Source organism: Xiphophorus couchianus, chromosome 24 (genome assembly GCF_001444195.1).
Source record: "Xiphophorus couchianus chromosome 24, X_couchianus-1.0, whole genome shotgun sequence".
Lineage (NCBI taxonomy): Eukaryota > Metazoa > Chordata > Actinopteri > Cyprinodontiformes > Poeciliidae > Xiphophorus > Xiphophorus couchianus.
In genome coordinates, this window is record NC_040251.1 from 15,449,834 (window position 1) to 15,465,473 (window position 15,640).

Below are 15,640 nucleotides of genomic sequence, written 5' to 3' on the forward strand. Positions count from 1 at the left end.
GGGCAAAAAAATAAATCTCCAATATCAACAAAAAACAAATTAAGGAAGAGTTTAGCATCGTCTTTGTTTTGTCCCAGGTTGAGAGGATGCATAGCTTTGTAAACATAAAAATCTAGTAAAAATTGCCTCTTGGATAACCCAAATGTGGTGTGATGTGGTGATATGTGCGTAAAATCTCCACACCGGTTGAGTGGATGGAAAACAGACCAATAATTGCCTTCAGGTTGCCACAGGTCGGGAAAGGAGAGCTGTTAACGGTGCGCTTGTGGTTCAAAATGTGTGAGATGTGAGGTTGGTTTTTCTGACAGAGGTTAAAATGGCAAAAGAAAATTGCTGATTCCCAGCCAAGAGTCTGTACGAGCTGACAGGGCAGCAATAAAAAGACCTCAACTGACTTGTGGTTTTGTCAGGAGGTCTCTCAGAATAAACCCGACGCTGCTGTCCAGGGAGCTTGGCTTCACAGAAACAATCAGAACCAGACAGAGGTCCATTATTTTACACCAGACTCTATGTGAAAGAGCAGAGAAGTTGCATTTACTTTAGTAAGCTTTTTGAAAAACTTCATTACTCTGTACTTTTTACGTGAGTAATTTTATTATGAAGTAATTCTACTTTTACTTAGAGTAAGAGTAGAATCCCATTCAGTGGGATTTTCTTCCCACTGAATGAAAAATACATGTTTAAACCTAAAATTCACCAGACAAACTCCTGCAGTTTTTGTTAGTTTCATAAGTTTTTTATTGCTTGGGAAAAATTTTCTTTTGCCTGATTTTGTTATTTTTTGTTGCTTATATAAATTATTGTCATTTTCATCCTTAAAATACCAAAAAATTCTACTTAACTTTATATTTAGGTCTGTCTAATTATGTAATTTTTTAATATTAAATGATGAACTTTCACCAACTGAACTTTCCTCCTGATCTGGTTAGTATAAGGTGGACCATGAAACAACACTGTTATTGTTCCATAGATTTCACATTTGGTTGTGTTTGGATGACGGGACTTTTTATGGCAAACCCAACTTGCCAAATCTTACCTTAAACTCTTAAGTCTCTACCTTCAAATTAGCCCACAGCCTGAGGTAAAGAAATGATTTTCCAGCTCCTTATGGCTGCTGGTGCACATTCATCCCAGTGTCTGTACGTGTGTGTGTGTGTGTGTGTGTGTGTGTGTGTGTGTGTGTGTGTGTGTGTGTGTGTGTGTGTGTTATGTACGTCCCACGGGGGCTCCATCCAGGGTGGATGCTTTAACAAATGATCCTGTGTGACTCTTACTGACAGCCAAGTTCTTCACTCAGTTTGCTACCATGTGAGTGAAGCATTTTGGTTTGGGGTGAGCTCCAAATGCTTATCCTGTTAGCTCAGGCAAAGTGTCAATCAGCCTGTCTGGGTCAGCTAAAGGCTTGTGTCTACGCCAGCAACTAACTAGTTTTGCTTGTCCTTCAGGGGCCCTGACAGAAACCAGGAGGGATCGTTCTGTTTCTGTTTTTGTTTTGTTTGTCAGGATGATTCCTTCATTATTATAGTTTCCCAGAAAGTCAAATGTGGCAGTAATATACAAATACCTACATTTTAAAGTTTACTAGTGTTACCTAAAAGCATATTTAGTATGACTTTTCTTAAAACGACATTTCTGTTTGAATATAATTGCACTTAAGCAAAAGAGGAGAAATACTTCCTGTTTTCTGGTTAAACTATTAAGACGTAAGAGAAAAAGAGCAAAGCTGCAGCTCAGACGTAACCCTCATCGTTATTAAATAATAATTTGCTGCCATCTTGTGGCGAGATTTGAGTTTAACATTTGTTATTCCTCTGTGCTGTTCGTAATCAGATTTAGGCCGAACTCTGGGATTAAAGAGACAACTATAACTGCAAGATGACAGTAAATAATAACATGTAATGTTTTTTTATTTGCATTTAACATGCATATTTATTTTTATTTTTAGGATTGATTTTTGTTTTTACATTCGTTCTTTTTTGGATGGTGACAAGATATTTTAGACAAGAGAAGAAAATAACATAGAGCTGTTTATTAGTTTGTTAAATTTGACCTTATGTCTTCCCCAATAAAAAGATTTCCTTTTTATTAGCATGTGAAGATAGCTTACTTTTAGACTTAAACTAAAAGGTACTTTGCACCTTTGTAAAGATTACAAAAATGTATAAATAATTTGTGAAGATTTAAGTGTGTAGCCGGGGAAAAAAATCTGACGTCTCTCTTTCTGCAGAAGAGATTAATTAAATAATAATTTTTTGGTTAATTGGTACATTTTGTCCAAAAGAAACTTGTTTTTGAAAAGTATCTATACATTCGTTCGCGCTGTGTTCGTGTGCCATTCTCAATATGGCGACAACGTTGACGTACGAACCCCGTCACGCGCTCTTTGACGACCATTGTTTTGGTTACACAAACGTAAGCTGGTTTTGACCCTCGGCAGCTTCCGTCATTGTTTGGTGCATTACGGCAGTCGGGCAAGTTGACAGGGAAACCTAACAAGTATGTACTTCTTTAAACGCGTTTAGTTTGCATAACTAGGGTTAGGAAATGTTTGTTGTATATAACGAGGCGTTGTTTTGATGTTTTGAGCATAAAAACAGGTAACTGAGAGAACAAATTAGCAACCTGTCTGCTAACCGCAGCTAACAGCTAGCCGAGTAGGTCTTAGCTATTTCTCTTCGCTGTGTTTTTCGAGACTGATTGATTTTCTTTTAAATATTAGAACAATCTTAAATATGTTCGTGATAAAATTCATAGTAAGTAGTGACATTATGTTTGCTTTTAACCTGTCTTTGGCTAATAGACTGTTATTGCATTATGCCTCGCTATGGTTGCTAGTTAGCCATGTTAGCACGTTGAAGGTGATGGCAATCTCATCACATCTGAAGGTCTGTTTTATGTATAATTTGTTGTTTATGTATTTTTTGTTAACTGTATAACAGGTTGAAAGGTGAAGGCGGCGAGCCAGAATGTCAAGCAATGTAAGTAACTTATTTTCACCTTAATTATGTCTTCAACATCTTAACTGTGGATTACAGAGTTATGGGTGATATCAATAGGTCTGCAAAGAATAAAATAAATGATGAAATATATTTGAAATAATTCCTGGACATAGCAGCGTGATTACTTGAGAAAATATTTCAGATTATTTGTCTTTAGTTTTGCTCTATGATGTTGCTCTGTTGCAGGTGCTGTGCGGTCGAAGCAGGTTGATCCTGTCTCAGACCGCCGGCCGACATGCTTTGACTTCTCTCAGGGTTGGAAGAAGCAGGACGTTCTCAGCCGCCAACTCTGATGAGCCGTACATCACCATGTCACCCACAGACTCAGGTGAGACATGGCGAGTCAAATAGGATGTGAGTCTGGGAGTTGGTTTCTAAGATGAATAGTTCTATCTGTGACCGCAGGCCCCAGGACTGTGTGGCCTGATGAGAGCATGGGACCATTTGGACCTCAGGACCAGCGCTTCCAGCTGCCGGGTAACGTCGGGTTTGACAACCACCTGGAAGGCATGGGGAACCAAAAGAAGGCTCCGGTTCACAAGACGGTGCCTGACGTTCTCACGACTCCAAACAGCACGGAGAGACACCAGTTTGTCATGGCCCAGTTCGTCAACGAGTTTCATGTGAGTAGTTTAGTAATCATTGTGCCTCTCTGATAACACAGTCAGGGTGTGCTATGACTAAAAAGTTAGTTATGCTAACTAAACCTAAATTTAGGTTTAGTCAAACCTAAATTTTTTAATGTATTTGTTTAATTAACACTCCTGGTTTGTTCATTCGTTTGTTGTGTACTTGCCATTTGGTCACTAAAGTTTCTTATGAAAAAAGAAACGTGGAGAGGAAATGGAACTTCTTTTTAGTCTTCACCCCCTTCAAAATAAGAGCGTTCACAAAAAATTAAAAAGTTGATAACTTACACACAGATGTTGAACTTTATTCAACTGGAAATTTATTAAATGGCTAAGTAAATTAACGCTTTAGAATTTATTTGGAAAATTTAAATTAGAGGAAACTAAGATGGCTAAATGTCTTCAAACTTAACGAAATGTTAACGCGCTAAACGAAAAGTTAGCTCTGCTATTAGCAAGTAGTAAAAGTGTGCCAACAACTGTTAAATATACTGCTTCATCTGAGGAGTGAATATCAGAGATAATTAGCATAAGTATTATGTAAAATAATTGTAGTTTTGTTTTTCCTCCATCTACAAACTTAACTTTAGTTAAAAGTTTTTATGTCTATAAATGCAGATTGGATTGCAGGAAAACGCGATGTTACAAAGAATTGACTCAGGAGGTCTGAATAAAGATGCAAGCCACACTTTTAATACTTTTATTTGTGAAAAAATATAAAAATCCACTACCTGTCACTTTAGAAACATGAATGCCTTTACATTCAGCTCTGATTTTTTGTACAATTTGTTTTACAGGGAAATTTGGGCCCTCTGTCCACAAGAGTCCACAAAGTTGAGCAGTACTTCAACCAGACAGACACTGACTGCTCTGTGAGCTCCTGTCCTGAGCTGCTAAAGAAAGGTAAGAGAACGTTAAGCCTGTCACAACAAGCAATAAATCAGTTAATTACATGATAGTTTTTAGTTACAGAGACTTCATAATCCTTTTTAATTTTTGTTTTATCATTTATTTTGGATATTTAAAATGTTTTCCAGCGCCGGTGTGTTAAATATTCTTCAGAAATTAAAGTCTGAGGGTCTGTACTGGCCTTAGTTATTATTATATTTGTTGAAAATTGTCTTAAAATGACAATACAATTGTTTATTGCAATAAGTTTGTTATTGTGACAGGCCTACAGCTGCCTTTGAATTTCAGTAACTAATCTGTCTGTCTCAGAACTGGAGCTAATGTTCCCCTCGGCACCAACGACCTCCATCACGGTCGTGACGGTAACCCAGAGGACCGGTCGTCAGGACGACGGAGCAGCAGAACCAGACAGAGACCACCTGCTTCGTAAAGTGAGTCTTTGTTTAGCTTTGTTTTGGAAAAATGAGGAAGTGGCTGTAAGACTGAGAATATGTCGTCACTGCAGTTTGTGAGCGGGGCGAAGGAGATGTGTTTCGCTTTGTGGACGGCGGGATACTGGGCCGACTTTATTGACCCGACAACAGGAGAAGCTGTAAGTACTGAAGCACACATAACATAAAATGTTAGGCGAAACAAAGGCGCTGAAGCTCGGTTTTAATTGTATCAGTTTCTTAAAACAGTTTCAGTAACATGAGTTTTGTTCATCCTTTCATCCATAAATTAATTTTTTCACTATTTCAACCATTTTTTAAGCTTGAATCTGAAGGATGAAACAATACAAACTGTAAAAAAAAAAAGAAGAGCCAGCTGAGTTGAAAACATGGTTTGATAAGTTTATAAGTTATTAAATGAATGAAAAACTGAGTTCATGGTATTTTCTGGTAATTAGATGTACAATAATGTAAAGCTTTGCATAAACGGAGTTGAAATTGATTTAGTTTGAGACTAAATTTGTAGGAATTGTTCTAGTACATAAACTAAATTGGAAGCCTTCTATTGAATATATTAGAAATAAAGTTGCAAAAACTATTGAAATATTGAAATCTGGAGAAATGCAAATAAAACAACCATTGATATATTAAAGTTGCAAAAGAAAGCTATTAGGCTTATCAATAAAGTGTGATATTGTGAACCAACTAATAAACTCTTTATTCAGAGATATTGTACATGTAAAATGTATGAAGGGTTGAAAGAAAGTCTCCATTCTGGTATTCAGAAATTATTTTAGTTTAGAGAGAATAAATCTAATTTGAGCCAGGTAAAGTCTAGATGTGTTTCAGTTTTTGGCATGAAACTGTGGATGTATATATGTTGATAACTTACCAAAATGAAGCTAACTGAACTGCCTGTGATCTTCTAAATCCGTTCTCCCACAGTTCTTTGCGTCTCCATCGGCTGTGTCGGCTCTGCGGCCAGAGGAGCAGCTCAGACATTTGGGCTTTCACATCGAAGTGTCGGGCTCCTGCACCGTCATTCGCCACATCCTCAGAGGAACGCCTTTGTTTGTGGGGACCGTTTTCACCAATGCACCTGCTAACAGCGCTGCTGTAACGAGACTTCAAGGACTATCAAAAGGATTTGATGAAGAAGAGTAGGCTTATTTTTAATATTAAACACCAGGAGATTTGCACAAGAATGCCTCTAATCGTGGTGTGAGATGTTTTGATTTTGGCTCAGATGTGTGATAAAACTCTGGGTCTCTGTAAGGACATGTCAGTGTTAACGACTTCACACCCTTCACTACATCCAGGGAGGACCCGCGCTCCAAACGCCAACTTTGCAATATGTTCAATCTGTAGAAAGTGTTGATATTTTTAGAGAATATTTGTATTTATGAAATTCCCAGGTGAGGAACAAGAACAAGCCTCAAAACGACATGAACACGTTCGCTGGAACGACATCGGGTCGTAATGCACTGCTAATAAAATGTTTTCCTTTCAGGCTGGACTCACTTCATTTCCAGGAAGCAACTATTTAATCAGTTTATTCACAGAAAAATTAGACAAAATTTTAACCAAAATGCATAAAAGTTAAAACATGAAATAAGCATTTAATTAAGAGTACCAGAATAATGCTTCCACAGCTGTTCTTGTTTTCTTCCTGCACGGTCATTTTAGTGCATCAAAACGTCTTAAATATGTTTATATTTTCAGTCACAAATCTAAAATAGCACTTAGTTCTGCCTTGTATCGGTCAATAAATATGATTTGTATCTTGGTAAAACGAGGCATGGGACAGAAGATGATCTTTTCCTAAATTGTTCTTCTGGAATTAGATTAAAGTTGAATGACTTTAATGGTTCAAGATTTTACTCACAAGCTCTGTTTTGATTTCTGATAATACATGTTGCCTTGGAAAATAATTAAAACCCCTTTCAATAATTTTTTTTAAATTAAATTTTGTTCTCTTACAACCACAAGCTATTAAAAGTTTCTCGCTTCTGCCTGAAAGGTTTGGAAAGCAAATGTATTCCACACTTGTCTCAAATTTATAAATAAAAAATAGCAAAGTACCAATTTAAATTGTAACATTTATACAATATTTTGTGTTTATCAGAAAATCCCATAGAGCTTCTCCTCTGGGTAAAACATCATCCAAATCACATTTACAGTTTATTTTATTAAAAAAAAAAAAACCTGCATAGAAAATAATAAAGTGATGCATTTTTAAATATTCAACATAAATAAGTTAAACATAGTCATGACATAGACATAGGCATAAACATAGGCTTGAAGAATTCCTAGTTTAAAGGATATTTTGTGTGTTAAATGATTTGACTCCTTAAATGTGTCCAGCAGCTGCTGGCAGTGATGAGGGTGATGTAACGTAGTGCAGCGGGACGCGGCGTGCTGCCCGCGCCGACCAGAGGCCCGGCCGAGGAGAACACGGCGCCGCTGTCGTTCCTCGGCACCAGCACGTTGCAGACGTTTCCGTGGCAACAGGACGTGCACACCTGCAGCAGGTGAGGACAGAGTTGGATCATCCACAAAGCTGTAACTGGTCAGAGTTGGACAGTAACTAGTTGCAGTTACTTTAGTAACTTATTTTGAAAAAATTTACTTTTAGGAGTATTTTTACTAAGCTGTACTTTGAGTAATTTATTATGAAGTATTTCTTCTCTTACTTGAGTGAAATTTCTGGATTTTCTGCCCACTGAATGAAAAACCAACATGTTTTAGCTAAAAATTCACCAGACACAGACACACAATTTTTAATGTTTTTTTATTGAAAGAAACTGATTTGAAATAATTTCTCCTGCCTGATTCTATCTATTTTTTGTCATTTTCATTTTTAAAATTACAAATTTCCACTTAACTTTATATTTTGATCCGTCTGATGATGTAATTTTTAAATATTAAATGATAATTTGATCAGTTACTCGGGACATGATTGGACTTTTTACCAAATATTTTTTTACTCTCGGGCAATGTCTTCAACAGCTACTTTTTACTTTAGTGAAATCATATTGATGTAGTGCTATGTTTACTTGAGTACATTTGTATTTCACCTGGAAGCCGTTGTGTGTGATGTTGACGCAGCCGGCGAAGCGGCAGTGCTCCAAGGTCGCGCAGCGCTTTGTCACAGAAACGCTGTCGCCATGGTTATCCATCATGTGGAGCGTGTAGCAGTAACTCGTATCTGGAAGAAAACTCTTCTGATTATTATCAGTGGGCAGTAATAAGTTTAGCTGGTCCGCTTCAGGTTAACTTCCTGTTGGATTATTCTAGGAATATTAAAAGAAGAAGCTGCTTTACCCTTTGGACAGTAAACATCTGGAGCCCAGCGGTTGCAGTTGTAGTTATCTGCAGCGTCCTGACATGTGAAACATTTGAAACCACCTGGATGAGGTGTGGCTGCAGAAGACAGGCAGACAAAATCTATTTTATGAGGAAGAAAATACTGTATTTTAAACTTGCATTCATATTAAAAAACTATTTCAATACTATAATCTAAATATTTAAAGCCCTGAAGCAACAGCAAATAGTGCAGAGTGACTGAGGATGGTTGGTGCGGTGGATTTTATTTAGGGGTATTGTGGTAAAATTAGCTGAAAAGAAATGAAAGCAACATTTAAACTGTAGTTTTGTTACAAAACATGAAGAGGAATTTTTGTAATTGAAGAAGTTACATTTCGTCTGAAGTTCCTGCAACATTCCTGCTGCTAATTTAAACATGATTATGCAGACTGTACACAACCATTTTCATACTGAAAAATTAGCTAAAATCAGTCGTGAACTTAGTGATAATGTGGGATTGAAATGTGTAGCTTTAAAACTGTTTAAAACTAAAAAAAAATAGATTTCTTGCAACTAATTAACAGATTTTTACGGTTGCAAAAAATGCTAGCAAGCTAAAAAAAAGTTTTTCAAGATAACAAAACAACGTTGCACCAACTGAACTGTAACATTTACCACGTGAGCTAAAAATCGACCTAATCAAAATAAAGTTATTGTGTTAAGAGTCTCTGAATAAATAGGAAGCTTGAATAAGTAATGTAACTGCAGCCGATCAGCAGGATTCAACGTACTTGAAGGATGCAGCTGAATTATGTCCTTCATGGTGAAATCCCGTGACTCTGCGGTTTCCGTCCACTCAGAAACTGACATCAGCATCAGGATCCAGGCCACAGCTGGCCAGGCGTCCATCATGGGTCTGCATCAACGCTACGCGCCGTATCAAACGCTAAAACAGAGAAACGTGTCACTAAGCAGCAGCCACACGAGTTCAATGCCTTGATTTTGTTAGCCTCGGTTGCTAACTGATGGGGTTTCCACCCATATTGTGACAAAACCTTTAAATATTTGCTTGAGATTTTCATAAAAAGCTACATTTAATAACATCTGATCCAAAACAAGAGGCTTTGTGAGGCTAGTAAAGGGAAGTTAGAGATATATTGCAAAACTGGGCATGTTTGATAGTTAATAAATGACAGAAAAATGTTCATCATAATTAATATGCCTGATTAAAACACCATATTAATTAATTTAGCTCTGGGATCATTAAAACATTTCTTAATTTGAGTAATTTAACCTCTTGTGTTAGCAGCATGTTTTTATAATTCAGTGGGAGGTTTTAAAATAAAAAATTCACAAATGTAAAATATGAAATAAATACCTTAATTGAAATTTAAAAACAGTTATTCCTTCTGCTGCTATAATAAAATAACAATTTATTATTACTGTGGTGATATTAACGCTCTTTTTAACATCTGCTATTTTGACTTTGTTACACAGATGTAAGTGAAAAGAAATATAGAAAAAACACTAAATTTAGTTGCAGAAATTATTCTCGTTTCAAACAACTGCTGAGATTTAAATTAAGTACAACTTCATCAAATTTTAAAACTCTTCTCCAAAGAGAAAAAAGGATAGAATAATAAGATCCAGACACTTTCTATAGCAGGAAATCCTCTACTTGTTTCCACCATGAACACAGGGTTTCCTCTGCTGTTTTATAATCCTGGCGGGCCACCAGGCTTTACTTGTGCCCCACCAGGCTAAGCATTGCTTATTTGGTTAAGTCTTTTTTTTAATGTTTGCATTTTTAAGACTTTATGGTTGGTGTTCAAGTAGTAATCTTCTAATCTTTTAATAACACATAATTATCAAGTGATATTTTCAAATTTCCTGTCAACTTTAAACATTTTTTTAACTCAAAAACACAACGGGCTGCTGGATGAATGACTGCCTTAGCACCCATCCACCGGGCTTAGCAAGTTTTCTGGGGGAAACCTTGGAAAAAACTACCAGATAAATATGTTCATTTTTTATTTTTTTCACAGTAACATTTAAAAGAATTAGTATTTTCTTTTAGTTTTAGCCAGATCTGCTCTCCAAGGATCCTCTGAGACGTCAGTCACTGAATTAAACACCAGCTGACCTGGTTTTACCCCCTTTTACTCAGATTAGCAGATTTGTGCAAGATCAGCTCTGAGCTCAGATGCCTCTGACTCCACTTTGTTCTTTATCCCCAGGCTCTGTGCCAGGCTGGGAGGTTATAAATGCTTGTTTTCTTTGCATTAAACATGCTCCAGTAAGACTGATCCAGCTTTAGCCGAATACTGTTCTATCCTGCACACGTTTATTCATATCTGATCCACTTTAACCACAGATGTGCTCATTTTAAAGCCAAATAAACAAATTATGCAATAAGGATAATATTTCTTGCATAATAATTACATTAGTCGGTTTAAAGAAAAGCTTTCTTGACATCTGCTAAAGGATGTTTACACAAACTTTTCACAATAAAATATAAATATTCAGCAAACAAAATTCTACATTTTAAATACAAGAATATGATAAAAAGAATGAATAGAAGAGGAGAGAAGTGAAGATCTATCTAATGAAAGTGGATTGTCACTTCATGTCAACGTACAAGCTAATATTAGCATGCTAGCTGGCTAGCTCTAATGGGATATTAGAAAAGTACCAGTTCAAAAGCTGGCAGCTCAGTAACTTCAGAAACTTGTTCTTGGATTTTTGTAGAATATTGTAGAAAATTAGTTTCTTAGTTTAGCTCAGAATTGTTTTTTTATAAGCTAATGCTAATATAATGCTAATGCTGACACGATAAAGCTACCAGACCCACCATAATGTTTGCTGTCAGGACTGGACACAGCCTACAGTTAAACTGTTTTATTTTAGTAATATTTTGCTTTTTTACTATTACATCCGCCAGCTGTCACTCCTGCTTTTCCACATGTAAGAAACCAAAAGCATGCTAGGCTACAGAGTAGCTTGACCTCTCTACCTTTACAGTTCAGCTCTGGAAACCAGGATTAATTAAATAATTATTTGAAAGTCCTATTTGAGGTCTCCTGCGCCGTGGTCGGTGCCAGAAATCTGGTTTACGTTGGAGCGAACAGAGCAGAAGATCAATAATAGTAGTGAAGGGAAGGAGGTTTTATATCGATCAAGAATCAGCTGCTGAGTGAACTGATGAATCTTTACAGCAGGGAATAAAGATGTGTGTAAATGCAGAGTTAGTAAGGCCAAGCTGTTGCTTTTAAGTCAAAATATAATGTGATTTGCTGCATTTATCTTCAAACATGAATGTTGCAATGTTTTTATAAGGACTTAACAGCTTTTGTACTAAAATATAATTATTAAAATCCCACTGATTTTAACAGACAATCTGTGTCTTACAAAAGTATCCATCCAGAACGTTTTCACGCTTTCTCACGTTAACAAACACAAAGTTCTGCTTCAAAGGGATTTTATACAAATTCTGTTAGACGCTACAAAAGATTTGAGATGTTAGAATGGTCTAGTCCAATAAGAAATTAAATCCAATAAGAAATTGTTGATCTGAGGTGATCTCCATCCAGTCTAATTTAAATTTGGGGAAACAGGTAAGTCTCTAAATGTGAAAAAGGCCGTAACTGCAGCAAAGTACTGATAATGGAGAATAAAAAGTTGGAAAACGTGCAATTTTTAGTTAAAATATGACAAATCTGGAGGAATTTTAAGGGTTTAAAGTGGAAGTTTATTTTGTAAGATAATCAAATGTTGAAGCATTTAGAGGAATGTGTTGAAAATTAGATTAATTTTGGAACATTAGATGTTGTTTGCAAAATCATTTAAATAATCTAGAAGTGGATGCAAAAAAGATTCCTTGATCAGATGTAGATAAATGTTGGTTAAAATAATTATAATTCCTTAATTTTACATTGTATTCAAAATTGTAACCTCCATCAAGAAACCCATTTTTGTTTTTTTGTGATTTTTATTTGCAACATTTAACTATTCCTGCGGACTGTCGTGATCCACAGGAGGACGAATCGGTGCAGATTTCAGTTCTTCCTTTAGCTTTTTAACAATAAATAATAATTTTGTGTGTATTTATTTAAAGGATTGAGACCCAAATGCACATCTTCCTGCTTCACTGACCCAGTACAGCCAATCAACACGCTCCATCGCTGTAGCTGACACCGACCCGCGTGTCAAGTGTGAATGAACAAATTCGTTAGATGAAGGGTCGGTGATTTGTGTCAGAAGTAAACTCCATCAAAACCTCGACCACCGGGTCTGGCTTTGATGCTCGGCGGCTTTGCTCTGCAGACCAGACACACATGGCACGAGCTTAACACTCCACCCATACTGCTGCTTTTGTTTGCTTTTTGATCTCAGCTCAGCATCGAGAAGGAAAAGGGTTAGCGTGTCGAGCTAATGCTTGTGCAAAAAAACACACAGAAATGAGATTTGTTTCCTAGGCTGCTTTGTGTGGGCATTGCTGAGTCATTTCTCGACTGTAGCACTTTTTATGGGATCCTCAGGAGGCTCTGTGCCTCATAAAATGTTTCACATCTTAATAAAATAGTAACAGCAATCCAGGGGATGAATCATATCCTGTTGGAAGCTGGATCAGTAAACGGTAAGGTAACCTCAGCTGAAGGGTTATGAGGACGAGAACAAAAGCTTCTGGAAGAGCCTGGCTCGAACGCACGCTGGGAATGTCTGGGTCTCAATGTCTGTTTCTGAAAGGTTTCCATTTCAAAAAAGAAACGCATCCCCACACCGTGATGCTGCCACCACCATGCATCACTGTGGGAATGGAGAGTTTATGATGAAAAGGCTTTGTTTACGTGTACAAGAGTGATTATTTCTAATCCATTTTATCAAGTTTTATCACCTAAAATCTCAGGAACACATTGTGGAAGTCTGTAACACAGAAGAGGATGTGAACAATTTAGTAAGTTTAAATGATATAAATCCACTGTTACTAATTTGCTGGCAAAAGTTGAAAATTGGCAGCAGAAGTCGTCCACCCGCCCCCTTCTTACGTTTTTTAACTAACTTTACGCTTTACGTTTGAACGTAACTCATCTCCATTAGTTTATCAAAACAAAACAAAAAAGAAATTAAATGAATGCGGATTGTGAGCATCTCAAATAAACGCACTCCATTCAATGTTCACAATAGCAGCAGCGCCCGTTTCAAATCGCACGTAAATGCGTCCTAAACCACCGCAGATTGGATTTACGCAAAGTTTATCGTAAAAACACGACTTTATAGTGGCTGATGGTTTGGAACAGGAACAAACTAGATTTGGAGACGAAACTTACCAGCTTCAGTTCCTCTGAACCTACAGCAGATTCAACGGGACGGAGATGGGGATAGAAACTGCCGCTCCGTGTGGATGTTGGAGCTTTTTGGGTTGGGAGGGCTGCGGCGTCACGGAGACGTAAAATATGTTAACGCCCCCCTGTCAAAGGGAGCTAATTCTGCTGCTTTGTCTGTTTTTTCGCTGCGTTTTTAGCTAAAAAAAGGCGAAACGCGCCTCTTTATGTCCTTAGTGCAGCTGTATTATATTTGTATAGACGGAAACTGATAACTGCGGCCGCGGGCGCATGGTAATAGGGGCCCATAATGACAAATAAATGGATGTAGTTTTTAAAGAGAGAAAGGTATATTTATAAAAAAGAAAAAATGTCTTTCATGCAGCCATACAATATGAAAACAATTACAAGAAAAATAAAAATGTGCAAACACTTAGTCTTTAGGAATATTTTACTTTTTAAAGTAAATATTTGCACCTTTCCTATTTCTGTATACATACAATTAGACACATGCAGCAAATACATCATCATTATAACCTAATACAATAATTTATAATATGAAAAACAATTATTTTGGTTAAATATCAAAACAGTATTTCATTGTATTTTGTTTAAAGAACCATTTTCCATTACGTAATGTGTCAGAATTTAAAGGAAGGTAAATAATTTTTTTCTCCAGAATCTTTGTTGTCTGCTCCCCCAAAATAAAATTACTTTTCAAGAAATACCAAAAGTTCATGATGTAGAAATATATCTAAGATGAAAATATCTTAAACAAGAGTTTTTCAGTATCCAAATAAAGCTTCACATTATCTGTTAAAGCAAATAGAAGACGCACCCTTTGTTGCTCGCTTATTCACATTCCTTGGCTAAAAGACACGAAGCCAAGTCATCATGTTCAGTTCCCATCAGATAAATGTGAAGGAGTGCATGTCTGAAAGGGGCCATACAAGAAGTCATCAGTGACAGGCTGCAGCCCTCTGACCCCGCTGGATATGCGATCCCTCGCAGGAAAGACAAGGAAGAAGACTGCAAGGTCCTCAGAGTCGAGTCAGACAGAGGAATGTCAGTGGGGTGACTGCACAGATGTGCATTAATATACAGACATATGGTCTGACCTGGTACACAAACAAAAATGTACTGAGAAGATTTCAGCTATGAAATTAAAAAAATCTAACTGCAACCTCTGCAAAATATTTGAGCTAAAAGGACTTGTGAAACCTGATTTATGGAGAACAAAATGTTTGTTTTTGTAGTTTACATGACTTTGCTTAAAGTTAGTCCACTTTTTAAATGTTTTTTTACATTCTAATCCCAAACTTCAATGTATTTGGTCAGGATTTTATGTGACAGACCAACACAAAATGATTCAGAACAAGATAAATGTTTCTTTGTTTTGTTTAATTTTTCTGTAAGATAAAACTGAAACGTGGCGTACTTTTGTATTCAAATCACTTTAACCAGTTCTTTGAAATTACAGAAACTGAAGAAGAATCTCCACAGTATAAAACTGTTGATCAAATGATTTTAACACATAAAAATGCTTTTAACTTTAACTCAGTGTTCGGGTTTGTTTTATCTCTGGCTTGTCTAATGATCTCCTTAGTCTTTGTGATGTTGCTTCTCATTAAGTTTCTTGAATGCAATTGATTTGAGGGGATTTATTTCAGAGTAAATGGGGTTGACAAATCTCCCAACACACATCATAATTAGTTAAGGTTCTTAAAAATTTAAATTATGGCTTTGAAATTGAAATTATAAGTATTAATGTTACATTTGCGTCTTTATATCTCATAATTCCGGTTTTAAAAATCAAACCTATTGGCTTTACTGTCATAATTATGACTGATATTAAAATGTATGTCTGTAATTATATTTTGAGGGTTAAGGCTTTCCTTGCAACATTATAAAGGCCGCCTGAAAGTGTTTATGTATTTTTTTTAATGCGCAAAATCGCCCAATCGTAATTTTCTATTGAATTCAACACCTGGCCTGTAGAGGGCAGCAGCTCCCGTCCTCTCCCAACATCGACCTCAAATCTCCCA

At 36.6% G+C, this 15,640-nt stretch overlaps 2 protein-coding genes across 3 annotated transcripts; one reads left to right on the forward strand and one right to left on the reverse strand.

Moving 5' to 3' along the window:
- The first annotated feature begins 2,371 nt into the window (after positions 1-2,371).
- Positions 2,372-6,477, forward strand: mmadhca (metabolism of cobalamin associated Da). The gene is made up of 8 exons (XM_028011618.1): positions 2,372-2,496; positions 2,940-2,978; positions 3,186-3,327; positions 3,405-3,622; positions 4,426-4,531; positions 4,847-4,968; positions 5,043-5,129; positions 5,914-6,477. Exons 2-8 carry the CDS (start codon positions 2,967-2,969, stop codon positions 6,130-6,132), a joined length of 906 nt encoding a protein of 301 aa, XP_027867419.1. The 5' UTR covers positions 2,372-2,496; positions 2,940-2,966; the 3' UTR covers positions 6,133-6,477.
- LOC114141153 (ly6/PLAUR domain-containing protein 6) lies at positions 6,185-14,159 on the reverse strand. 2 transcript variants are annotated; one of them, XM_028011619.1, is made up of 5 exons: positions 13,602-14,159; positions 9,066-9,220; positions 8,293-8,415; positions 8,046-8,176; positions 6,185-7,490 (listed from the first exon to the last, which is right to left on the reverse strand). In XM_028011619.1, exons 2-5 carry the CDS (start codon positions 9,184-9,186, stop codon positions 7,302-7,304), a joined length of 564 nt encoding a protein of 187 aa, XP_027867420.1. In that variant the 5' UTR covers positions 9,187-9,220; positions 13,602-14,159; the 3' UTR covers positions 6,185-7,301. The 2 variants fall into 2 exon arrangements, with proteins under 2 accessions (XP_027867420.1, XP_027867421.1); XM_028011620.1 differs by having other exon boundaries at positions 8,293-8,391; positions 13,602-14,136.
- Between the last annotated feature and the right edge of the window lie 1,481 nt (positions 14,160-15,640).